This window comes from Schistocerca nitens, chromosome 9, assembly GCF_023898315.1.
Source record: "Schistocerca nitens isolate TAMUIC-IGC-003100 chromosome 9, iqSchNite1.1, whole genome shotgun sequence".
NCBI classification, from domain to species: domain Eukaryota; kingdom Metazoa; phylum Arthropoda; class Insecta; order Orthoptera; family Acrididae; genus Schistocerca; species Schistocerca nitens.
This window is the reverse complement of record NC_064622.1, coordinates 261,289,372-261,302,916: the sequence shown is the minus strand read 5'-3', so window position 1 is coordinate 261,302,916 and position 13,545 is coordinate 261,289,372. Positions and strand designations below refer to the sequence as shown.

At 37.3% G+C, this 13,545-nt stretch overlaps 1 protein-coding gene across 7 annotated transcripts in view; it reads left to right on the top strand.

Annotated features, from left to right (window-relative positions):
• Positions 1-12,431, top strand: part of LOC126203429 (bifunctional 3'-phosphoadenosine 5'-phosphosulfate synthase) — a 365,659-nt gene extending 353,228 nt beyond the window's left edge. For all 7 annotated transcript variants that reach the window (XM_049937746.1, XM_049937743.1, XM_049937744.1 and 4 more), the window contains 2 exons: positions 340-586; positions 11,313-12,431. In XM_049937746.1, the coding sequence (XP_049793703.1) occupies positions 340-586; positions 11,313-11,410 (345 nt within the window). In that variant the 3' untranslated portion in view covers positions 11,411-12,431. The remainder of the gene's footprint in view (positions 1-339; positions 587-11,312) is intronic.
• Positions 12,432-13,545: the final 1,114 nt, after the last annotated feature.

Below are 13,545 nucleotides of genomic sequence, written 5' to 3'. Positions count from 1 at the left end.
TCCACAAACTATTCTGGCTTATGAAAATATTAGTTTCCTCTACAGAAAGAAGTAGGTATAGTTTGGGGAAGTTTAAAAATCAAGGACAAGTCACTCAGACCCCAACCCAGCCCTCTCTCCTCTCCAAGGAAGGAACTATAGTTCTGAACATCAGGGTAGTTTCATATACTTTTATCAGTGTTTATTAGCAGTATCAAAAGTTTTGTGTCTTGGAGGTAAGTAATGACCAGAAATTCAGTGTCATAATTTTATAGTTTGCTCAGGTGACTTTTCCTTTTGATACAGTTCCTTAAAAGTCAACATTTCCACTAACCATTGTATGTATTTTCCTTTTTTCAGAATGCTGGAGCAAACTTTTACATAGTTGGCAGAGATCCAGCTGGCATGCCTCATCCAGAGCGTGAAAAAGGAGACCTGTACGATGCAACACATGGAGCTCGGGTGCTGCGTATGGCTCCTGGGCTGTCTGCACTTGAAATAATACCTTTCAGAGTAGCTGCATATGACAAGAAAGCTGGACGCATGGCGTTCTTTGAACCTCAGCGTAAAGAGGACTTTGAGTTCATCTCAGGAACAAAGATGAGAGGTAAATGATATCCAGTTTAAGTATTAAGAGTATCGGCTTTTTATTGCCTCACCCCTTTTTTCTATATTGTTTGTTGTTCCATTTAGCAAGTGTCACCACAAATCTAAATGTTTTGTATTTGATTACAAACCTAGTGTTTGATTCCTGGTCAGTGATATATGTTTATGGCACTTACACAGGCAGGGAGGAAATTTATCAACTCAGCATTGAAAGACTGTATCTTAGATGAAAAGATGCACTTATTTATCAGCATAGTCTCATATAGGTCATTTCATCATGGAGTAGATTCCATCTCTGAAATTTGATTCTGACTGAGTCATTATCTGAATGCTGCCTCACTAGTAGTTGTGTGATTAAATATGGACATGCATTTTCTGTTAAAGTAATTTCATATTTTGATATGTAGCTATGTTAGGCAGTCTAATAAAAGGAAAAATTATGCCACTTAACCCTCCTACTACCAGAATTTTTTTGTTACACTGAGTGGGGTCAATACCACCTCAAGTAATTAACCCAGGATATATTGGCAGAATTTTATTTATTTTAATGAACTGACATAAAAGCATACATTACTGATTGAAACCAGGTGAGCTATGTGCATAAGCACTTACACACCTTGTCTTAATCCTTGATCTCATAGATGCTTGCATTTAAAACAAAGCAACTCTTTACATTTAAAACAAAGAATCTCTGAATGTTGTTTACAGACAAAAGAAAGCATCTTATGCATATTTCTGAATGTTTCCTATCCACTGAACATTCGCATGGGGAGCACCGTCCATGTTTTGCCCCTTTGTGCACTTCTGCTGAAGGAGGAGGACGAGGAAGAGAAGTTTTGCTGCGCCGACTTCTGTTTTTCTGTACTAGACTTTTTCCCAGTTCCAGAAGAAATTCTCTTCTTCTGTAATTGGTTTTTCTTATTCCAGCCAGGATTTAAGTCCAGCCAAATTATGAAAGCATTTTGGGCCCTACTATCCAAAATATTATAAAAAATAACCATGGTTCATCTTCTTGTCATAAATTTTGTGGTGTAGGTCCTGACTAACTTGTTAATTGTGTTTACACCTGATTTAGTTGCATTATTGTCTAGAATTATAATAGGTTTTGCTACATCACTGTCACCTATTTCCTCTCTGAAATGCATAATACTGAGCAATGTCACTATCTTCCCCTTTTTTGGACAATAGGAGACAATTGTGGCTGATGCCTGGATTCCAAAAAGACATGGAGCTACAGTTTTTCCCCTTGCTTCTATAAATTCTGCAGGTAGTTCATGATGACTTTTTCTTAGCATTCCTAGCAGAGTCATTTGTTTTCATTCTAGTTCCTTTACCAACTCCAAACTTGTAAAGAAATTATCTGTTGTGATATTTCTACCACTCTGGATAAATGTCCTGTCAATTCTAACACTACTCTTTTTCCCTGATTTATTTCTCTAGGTTGACCTCCGCCTTTTCCTGTGTACACCTGCACGTGTGTGACATAGTAATTAGTGCTGTCACGTGCAGCCCATATCTTTATACCATACTTTCCAGGTTTTGAGGGGATGTACTGGCGAAATGGACACCTACTCCTAAAAGTTGCCAGTTGTTCACCAACTGTAATATTCTTATGTGGTTCATATGCATCATTTAATGTGCTTACCCACTGTTCAAATAAATCCCTTATAGGAGCCAATTTATCAGGGCTACGATTCTGTTGCTGGTGCTGAGCATCATCAAACCGAATACAGCGTGATATTTCTGTAAAGCAGTTCCTAGACATATAACTATTGAAAATAGGTCAGCCATGCTCTTTGTTTCATAAATTCACTGTGCCCTCATTGTTACCTTTGTACACTCCTGCAAAAATAAGCAGGCCAAGAAAGCATTCAAATTCTTCTCTATCAATATCTGTCCATTTGTTACTGAAAGTAATGCTACCTTCTTTGTTGGTCCACTTCAGAATGATCTGGAAAATGCTGGACTTCATAAATAATTCAAATGCTGACTGCACAGTATTTATGTTCCTTACAGTACGCCTCATGGCACTTGGAGCCATCTTCAGTATATTTTGTGCTGGCTGTCTCCCATGTAATCTAACAGGATTTTTCCCCATGTTTCATTTCCATTTCTTGACCTGAAAAAAAATGGGATTATTATTTTACATATATACTTACAAATTATTAGTAGTACAACCATTAAAGTTTTTGCAGGCCTATGGTAGATTATGCATACTTACTTGAAAACATTCTGATCTGAGATGCCAGCAACTTCAGGAAGTAGAGTTTCCAAATCTCCATCTTCATCAGAATCTTCAGTTTATTTTAACCTCAAGAAATCATAGCATAAATTTCTTCATCGTCATCAGATGGTATATCTCCTAATTCCTCTTCTTCATTGAAAATTGCTTGTATTTCAGCACTACTCAAATGTTTTCTAGTCATAATGTAGTACATGCACACACTGAGGCAAAACACTAGCAACAACTGAGGCAATACACAACAACGGCGGATGCAAGAAATGGCAACAATGGATATAAATAATAAGTGGGAAATGTTCGTTTTGCTATTGCAGGTGTTTCGTCTAACATCTGTTCAACGTAACATTCGCTGTACTGTTTACTTAATGTTACATTCAAGAAACAAAACAAAAATTTTAGATTGGGGTCATGCTGATTCCAGTTGTACTCAGTGCATAGCTGATGAATAAATTTTAATATGTTGTAAATGTAAAACTGAACAATGTCATTGCATACAAGCATCATAGAGAGACAAAGTCAAATTTTGAAAATAATCTTTTTGAAAACAAGGGAGATATTTTATTTCGAAGTGTTAATAACTGTAGAAGGTCTACTAAATATTATAACTTATTTCAGTACATGCAGTTGTGTTCACATTAAAGTTGTTTATTTTTTGATGATCAGTTTTGATCTTCTCACTGCTGTTCTTCATGCCTGTACAGACAGACCTGCACCATGCCAATAGTTCCTATGATCATCAAGGAGTTTAAGATCTGAAGATGATATCTGAGAAGATCAAAATCAAACATCTAAAAAAAGAAATAAACAACTTAAATGTGATCACAACTGTGTTTACTGAAGTAAGTTATAATATTATAAAATTGCTGTTTTCTCTATAACAATGTTCCAAAAAATTTTGTCTGCTAAGTATGGTGAATAAAGTAGATGTTCTGACAGTTTTTACTTCAAATTCCTCTATTTCCCATTTGTCAAAACACTTTTGAATACAGTTATGTTGTCCTAATGAATGGTGACATACTTCCTTTTCTTTTTGCAATCCTGACTTCTTCTTACAATTTTTTTTTTCCAGCTATTGCATTGAAAAGAAGTGTGCAACATTAGTCAGTTATTGTTTGTTCCTTTTGCATTGTTACCAATAAGATGAATTCATTTCGCATTTCAGATAGCACTAACTATAGACATAACCATCCTGGCACATCTACTTTGAATTTCTCATCAGATAGTCCTACATTGTGCTTTTTACTTATGTCTGCATCTGTTATTGCAAGGGAAGTATGCTCACATTTAATTACAGTATCATGTTTCATAACTGTTGAACTTGAACGAACCGAGTTATAAATTTTACTAACTTTGGATTACAGACTTTCAAGAGTTGTAGAGGGGCTAAGTAGATAAACTTCTAATAAGGTAACCATATCCAGAAATCTCGTGTTTGGGTGTAAAATAAGTTTGAAGATTGGATCAATTTCAAATTTCTGCCTTCACGATAAGCACGCAGGGGGACAATGTGTTGGGAATGGATGACTGCGTAGATTATCTTCAACCAGAAAGATTCCCAATAATGAGTAATGAAATGATATTTATTAAATATGAAGAAATACTCAACTTAAATTGTGCTTCTACTTGTGAAATGTCCATCACAATTAGACATTTGAAATTATTACAAGTTCTCGAAAATATTTAAGTCCTGTCACTGTGCCTCTTGGTGATGCCTACATAGACTCCAGAGCTGGCATAAGATGCCTATGGACACTAAGTCTCAGAGATGATGGATGACTCGGCGGTAACTTGAGACTGTACACGACTCAGTGCACTGAAGAGAACGGTCTGCCGTAGCTTAGTGCTTCGGCATTTAATGGGGTGTCAACCCATTGCTATCCACACGTGATGCCCATGGGTTGGCAACTGTGACCTCTGGCATACTTTTGTATAATTCGTACTGCCAACCATACAGCTGCTATGCTACAAGTGTTTTAAGCAATACTTATCAATTGTTATGCAGTACTCTCTGGAATTGTGAGTACCATCACCACACAATGAGCTCAGACCTGTGTGTTCCACAGGAGCCCATGGCATGGGCAGTCTAATGGCTTTGGATGACAGTTTAAGAGCAACGTAAATATACTAACTTCCACTTCTTGTACGAGATGACTTACTCGACATGCTCGGCTGACCTTCCTTGCTGGCTAGCCTGCTGCTGCAAATTCTCTTTCACTTCTTCTCTGAAGTATGCTGCTAGGTACAGGAATCTCTTAAGACTCTTTCTATTTATAAAAATAAGTAGACATACAAAGTTTCATTTGCTTCAACTAACAATGTATATTTGAACTTCAGACATATTACAAATCCCACTCTTCACATAAATATATACTGTTTAGTAAGTCTCTCATGTCTCCAAACTTAAGAAACAAACTAATTTACATACAAGAGAAAGTTGGCTTAAACACCATGTCCAGTCTCAACATGAATTAGGATACATGTCTTCCCTTCAACAGGGCTAAGACAAGAGTTTTTCTCAAGATTACCTTCTCAACTGTTCTCGTAATTATAACAATGGTCACTGACATAATTAGCACAGAATAACATAGAAGCTCCATGGTTCTTCCGTACACTTTCACTAAAACTTCCAGGGATCGCCCGACAAATACTTGTCATTGCCGTTTGACTGCCGCGTCTACATTCTTCTCCCGACTGAATCTCAAACCTGCACACACAAACATGTGACACTCAGTAGATAGGATTCTATCATCCCACACTCACTTCTGAAATACTGTGTGTTCGAGACGGTAAAAGGCTGAGCAGTTGTAGAATTTACACAGAAATTCTCAAAACACTACAGCAGTGTTTTGAATACTTATCGTCGGCTTCTCTTCTAAATGATGAAGGGTGTGACCTTGAAAATTGAGAATGTGGCATGCCTGTGGAGCACCACAACCAATCCTGCTAGTTGTGAATGTACCAGTTTCTTGCAGATGATTTTGTACGTGATATCATAACTACAACAGGGGCTGATGATGACACCTTCTTTTCAGTTTTTAGGCTTACTCTGAATCAGGAGATTTGAAAGTGATCTGATCTTCAAACTTGTTTTATATACAAACGGTAGATTTATGGGCATGGGTTTCTTGTCAGAACTTTTATCTATTAAGTCCCCTTTACAATCCCTACAAGCCCGTAATAGGAATTGTGAAACACCCTATGTAAACAAAAGTATTCTGCAGATTGATATATTTCTGTTCACACACATAACACATAAATTTAGAAAATAGTTATTTTAGCATATAACAATTCACTATTGCATTGACACTATTCTTGACTTATTGAAGGTGTCCATAAATGATGTTATTGCAATTTTAAATCATTCACATTCACTATAGGTTGTATCTTTCTTGATTTTCTGAGCCAAGCAAATTTTTGGTTTTTGCAGTTTGAAATAAAAACAAATCAACACACATCCTGTAAATTTTCTTCATTTATTTCTGCCAAACAAAGTTGCAACTTGTCATCTCCACCACAAACCACAAGTCAACAGTTCTCCTATTACTGCTACTGCTTTGACCTAACACTGACCCTCATGTAAAATTCTTACAGTATGTGCAATTTACAGTACTGTTGTATTAATGTCTTTCTCTTAATTTACACATGATGATGATGATGTTTGGTTTGTGGGGCACTCAACTTGCACTGTCATCAGCATCCATACAAATTCCCAATCTGTACACAGTCCAATCTAACCATTCCCATGAATGATGATGCAGCGATGAGGACAACACAAACACCCATTTCCCAGGCAGAGAAAATCCCCAACCACGTCAGGAATTGAACCCGGGACCTTGTGATCCAGATGTAGCAATGCTAACCAATAGACCACGAGCTGCGTACTAATTTACACTGTACTACTATTTGTGCATCTCAGTCTATTACATTACAAGATCAAGTTGACAACAAATGTTACTGTGCTCACCATAGTATATGTAATCATTACTAGCCCTATGAAGAAAAACAAAGATCTGAAAGCCTGGAATACATCATTACTTTTCATGTACCCGTACTCTATACGCTCTGTCATGTTAATGAGTGGTAGTTTGTCCACTTTTTCATTACTTACATTCCATTCAGAATTCCCCTGATCACGGTAAATTCATTTTTATGATTTGCATTTTTATGTTCCTACTTGATATCATCTGGGTGGGAACCAGAGCCTTGGTAAATTCAAGAAGCAACATCATTCTCACCAAGCTGTTAGTTTGAATGAGTATTTTATTAAGTCCACATCTACATCTACAGCTATGCTCTGCAAACCACCAAGAGATGCTCAGCAGAGACTATGTCCCATTGTATCAGTTATTAGGGTTTCTTCCTATTCCATTTACTTATGGAGTGCAGGAAGAATGATTGATCGAATGCCTCTGTGTGTGCAGTAATTGTTCTAATCTTATTCTCACAATCCCTATGTAAGTGATACATAGGGGATTATAGTATATTTCTAGAGTCACCATTTACAGCTTATTCTTGAAACTTTGTTAACAGACTTTCTTGGGGTAGTTTACATCTATCTTCAAGAGTCTTCCAGTTCATTTTCTTAGTTTCTGTGTGACACTCTCCCATGGATTAAACAAACATGCGACCATTCATGCTACCCTTCTCTATATGCATTCAGTATCCCCTGTTAGTCCTATTTGGTACATATCCAATACACTTGAGCAATGTTCTATGGTGGGTCACACAAATGATTTAGCAATGTTCTAGGGTGGGTCACACAAATGATTTGTAAGCAATGTCCTTTGTAGAGTGATTGCTCTTCCCCAATAAACCGAAGTCTGCCACCTCCGTTATCCATGACTGAGCCTATGTGTTCATTCCATTTTGTATCCCTATGGAGTGTTACACCCAGGTTTTTGTATGAGATGGCCAAATACAACAGAGACTCATTGATATTATAGTTACAGGACATTATGATTTTTCGTTTTGTGAATTGCATCATTTTACATTTCTGAACATTTAAATCGAACTGCCAATCTCTGCACCATTATGAAATCCTTCCAAGATCTGGCTGAATATTTAAGCAGCTTCTCTGGTGTAATACTTCATCATATATAACTGCATCATCTGCAAAAAGCTTGATGTTACCATTAATATTGTCTGCAAGGTCATTAATACACAGTGTCTGCCAGAAAAACGTATACACACTTTAAGGAATGAAAAGTATTACTTATGTGTTTATTTTACATTTAATAATTGATCACATGTTTTACAACCTTCAATTTAGCACATGGTTAATTTAAATGTTTAAAATTTCACCGGTGGTGGCTATACACATAAAAGAACAACAAGCGGTCGTAATCTCCTGGTGAAGTTCCTCCAGCAAGTGTGGCTTACATCAATGGACATTATCTTTCACAGTTCCCCGCAAGTAAAAGTCGATAAGTGTTAGATCTGGTGACTGTGGAGGAAACTCAATGGGCCCTCTTTGTCGAATCCAATTCCCCGGAAAACTCATACAGCTAGGTGATAGTGTTGGTAGTGCCCCATCCTGTTGGTAGAAGACCTCTTCATCAGCTCCATAAAGTACACATATATCTGGCAAAACTGATGTGTGTAGCATTTCCAGGTACACTTCTCTAGTGACAGTAGCATCAAAGAAAAAGGGTCCTACTAAGCTCCTAGATGATAGTCCACACCACACTTGAACCCATGATAGATTGACCACTTTATCCACATAAACATGTGGATTTAGCGGTGCCCAGTACACACTGTTATGCTGATTCACGGTTCCATTAAGTTTAAATTGTGCCTCGTCACTCCACACCACCTTTGTCACAAATTGTTCATCATTGGTTACCATTTGCTCACACCATTCGCAAAATTGCATTCAATGATGAGGATCATCATCATTAATCATGTGCAGTAATCATGGAATGTAAACTTTCCACTTTGCAGCTTTCAGAATTCTTCATACACTTGTACTACTAACCCCCACTTCACGTGCTCATTGCATAGCAGACTTTTGAGGAGAATTAACAATAATTTCCAAAACGAGAGCCAACGAAGCAGGACTTGTAGCTGTACACTGTCTTCCTGATCTTCCTTTGTGAATATCACAAATCATTCCATGCAATTCAAACTTGTCAATGATGCGCTTAATTGTTAGGCGGGTTGGTGGTTCTGTTTCAAACTCTCACCTCCACTGACATTGCACTTCAGTGGCATTATCAAACTTGAAAAACCACTTCCCAATAATTTTTGTTGCTCAAATGTCAAGCATGCTCCAGCCATTTTGTTTTCTCAATACCGAGATGAAAGTACCAATATCTGTTGAGCGAAAGACCATTCTACAACATACTCTTAATTGAAATCGAACGACAATATCGATATCTCGATAGAGCCTGACAAAGATTGTATACATTGTTCTGGCACAGTCTGTACAACATGAACACCAAGGGACCCAACACACTTCCCTGGGGTACACATTAAGTTACTTCTACATCTGACAATGACTCTCCATCCAAGATAACATGCTGTTTCATCCCTACCAAAACGTCCTCAATCCAGTCACAAATTTCACTTGATACCCTATATGATCGAACTTTTGACAATAAGTGTAGATGTCATACTGAGTCCAATGTTTATTGTAAATCAAGAAATACTGCAACTGCCTGATTGCCTTGATCCAAAGCTTTCAGTATGTCATGTGAGAAAAGAAATGCAAGTTGGGTTTCACTTTATCAATGTTTTTGGAAACAATGCTGGCTGGCATTGAAAAGATCATTTGTTCAAAATACCTCATTATGTTTGAGCTCAGAATATGTTCTAAGATTCCACAAAAAAATTGATGTAAAGGATATTGGACAGAAGTTTTATGGATCATTTCTACTACCCTTCTTGTAGATGGGTGTTACCAATGATTTCTTCCAAAGACTGGCCTCAGGCTTTTAAGGGATGTATGATATATTGTAATAATCAGATGGGCTAACTCAGCCACAAATGCAATATAGAATCTGATAGGGATTTCATCATGTCCTGGTGCTTTGTTCAGTCTGAATGATTTCAGCTGTTTCTCAACACTGCTGACACTAATACTTATTTCATTCATCTTTCCAGTGGCACGAGGATTAAATCTGGGCAATTCTCCTGGGTTTCCCTCTGTAAAGAAACATTTGAAAACCAAGTTAAGCATTTCAGCTTTTTTTGTGTTACCTTCAGTTTCAGCTACTGTCTTATCCACTAGGGACTGCACACTACCTTTGGTGACCCTAACGGCCTTTACATACGACCAGAATTTCATTGGGTTCTGTGAAAGACCATTTGACATTATTCTGCTATGGTAGGCACTGAAGGCATTACACATTGCTCTCTTGACAGCCCAAACATGTTTCATTCAGCATCTCTCAATATATAGCCCTATGCTTTGTTTTACACCTATTATGCAATAATCTCTACTTCTTTAGAAATGTACTTACAGTGACTGTATACCGTGGAGGTTCCCTCCCATTATGGACTGTTCTATTGGGGACATATCTATCCAGTGCGGGGTCAACTATTCTTTTAAACTTGAGCCACAGTTCCTCTACATGCTTTTTCCCTGTGCTGAAAGTTTCAAGTTCCTCATTGATATATGATACTATTGCTTTTTTATCTAGCTTACTGAACATAGAGGGAGATCAAGAGATGAATACACTAAGCAGATTCAGAAGGATATAGGTTGCAGTAAGTACTGGGAGATGAAGAAGCTTGCACAGGATAGAGTAGCATCGAGAGGTGCATCAAACCAGACTCAGGACTGAAGACCACAACAACAACATACTGAACATATTTATATGCTTGGCTTAGTTGTCCTTCGTACTTTGGTAATCATTGTAGCCACAACTGCATCATGGTCACTGATACCAGTTTCAAAGTGGACATGCTCAAAAAGATCAGGTCTGTTTGTTGCCATTAGATCCAATATGTTTCCATAATGGAGTTCCAAATTTTCTGTTCTAGCTAGGTTTCAGAGAAGGCATTTGAGTGTGTGCTCATTTTCAAGAAGACCTACAAATATATAACATTATAATACATTTACAGTGAATGGCAGTAAAAAAGACATAAAAGGGTCTACATCCAATTTGGTGTTAGAGACTTTTCCATGTAGTTATGATGTGAAATTATGTTTTTAGCTGTAAGTGAAAATGGGTGCTTGTTTGAGATTGGCCATAACGCTTAATAATGTATTCATTTAAAATAATTGGCTAACGAGAATGATGATGTTCTTTGTATCTTATCTACTTTGTTCTTTGATTTGCCTACCTTTATTCTTTCCAGCACCATCTGTATTTATCTCAACTACATTTCTGTTTTCAGTCTCTCCATATCTTCATACATTTTTTAGCTCTTCCTTCGGTGCTTTTAACTTTTCATATTTGCAGATCTGTTCTTTTGCTGGCATGTCATTTTTCACTTTTCTCTCATCCTGTGTGGTACAGATACATTTTTTCTGTCGTTACAGGTTTGGCTCGTTCTGGACAGCTTCCACCAGATGGGTTTATGGCCCCAAAAGCATGGAAAGTTTTGTCGGGATATTACCAGTCACTTCAGAGCAAGTAATGGGTGTTCTGTTGTGCAGAACTGTAGCTGTTGCTTGAAGAAAGAATTAGTGCTTCAATTCTAAATTAAGTACTTGAGCTACAGTATTACTGTGATAGTACAATGCTGGCTGTTTCAGTCAGCTGCAAAAATATATGACTAAGGATCTTTTGCATTCAGAAACATTGTGGAAACCACATGTATGTCAATATTGTTAACTGGAGTAGAGCCCTAATATTCCCTTAAAGTCACAAACGTCTTACAATGACTGCACATTATTATTTTTTAATGTTAAATGTAAAAAGAGCATTCCAAACACATGTGTTTTTGCAAGAAAGATATTCACTGTATCTTAAAATGAAAATATGCATTTTACCTTTAACTGTAACATTACCAATTTTAAGTTACTTGGTAAGTATGTTACTTGTCAAGTCTGCATTTCAAAACAAGTTGCATTTATCTGTAAAGCTCACAGAACAATTGTTATTCATTGAGCGACTGTGGGATGTTGCTGCTGCATTGTTTCATGTACCTGAAAGGATATGAAATACTGAGGTAAGAGAAGAAAAGGGAAGGCAATGTATCTGGGACAGATAACCTCAATATCTATGAGTGATTTGCGCTGATTCTCAGAAGATTTTCTTTTCTGTGAAGCATTACAGTATATCTTCACACTGCTGCTGAAGGGAAGAAGGGGGCACATATACTCACCAGATTTTTATTGTACATTCCAAAGAGCTGTATCATATGATATCTGTTAGTTAAGAAAAATTAACTTTGCACTTCTCAGCTTATATGTCTGTACAATTGCATCTGCCATGAAGGAAGGATGACATCTGTATCAACAGTGTGAATTATGGTGCTATGTGCTGTTTGTATATTTTATGTAATTTTTAATCCTCCCCACTGCGTGCAATACATGCCATTTCAAATTAAATTATGACTTATGTTATATTTGTTATTTCAGAATACATGTTATTGTAGAAAATGGTGTAGTGCCTTTTACAAAAGTATTATCAATAAAAGAATTTATAGAAATCTGTTAATTTTTTTTCTAATGTTCTGTTGTTGCAGAGGACATATGTGACCATCAACTTTCAGAGAAAATACATGTGCCTCCTAGTTGAATCCAGTAGACTGTGATAAACATACTGACCTGAATACCACATATGATATTCTAAAGATGCTGAATTACTTTCAATCCATCAAAAGAAATGAACACTTAATCTATCTACCCTGTGTGACAATAAATGATCATATAGTGTGAAAGGATAAAAAGGAACAGTTGTCATGGAATAAGGGAATGGTAAATTGTGCGTAGAAAAGAATGTGTTGTATCTGACACTTGAATTCTTGAACTGTCTGTGCAACATTTGGCATCATATCATGTAAGTGACAGAGAGAGATAATTTCATTGCAGCAAGAACAGGGTCAAGAATTTCAGTAGAAGGAAAAACCACCCAAAGTTGCAAATTTCACTTTTTTATTTACTTGATGACTAATTTATGGCTGGGACGCATTTTCAAACCATCATAACAGATAGTCAATCAAAATAGCATTTCCAAAATTACAAATACCATGTAATAAATATATATATATATACCCCCAGAAACCATCCTTGTAACCATTGATGCCACTTCCTTATACACAAATATCCCGCACGTCCATGGTTACCAAGCCCCTACAGAACGTATCTCTGCCTACGTAGATCAACACCTTCAACCCATTACATGCAGTCTCCCATCCTTCATCAAAGACACCAACCACTTTCTCGAACGCCTGGAATCCTTACCCAATCTGTTACCCCCGGAAACCATCCTTGTAACCATTGATGCCACTTCCTTATACACAAATATTCCGCACGTCCAGGGCCTCGCTGCGATGGAGCACTTCCTTTCACGCCGATCACCTGCCACCCTACCTAAAACCTCTTTCCTCATCACCTTAGCCAGCTTCATCCTGACCCACAACTTCTTCACTTTTGAAGGCCAGACATACCAACAATTAAAGGGAACAGCCATGGGTACCAGGATGGCCCCCTCGTACGCCAACCTATTCATGGGTCGCTTAGAGGAAGCCTTCTTGGTTACCCAGGCCTGCCAACCCAAAGTTTGGTACAGATTTATTGATGACATCTTCATGATCTGGACTCACAG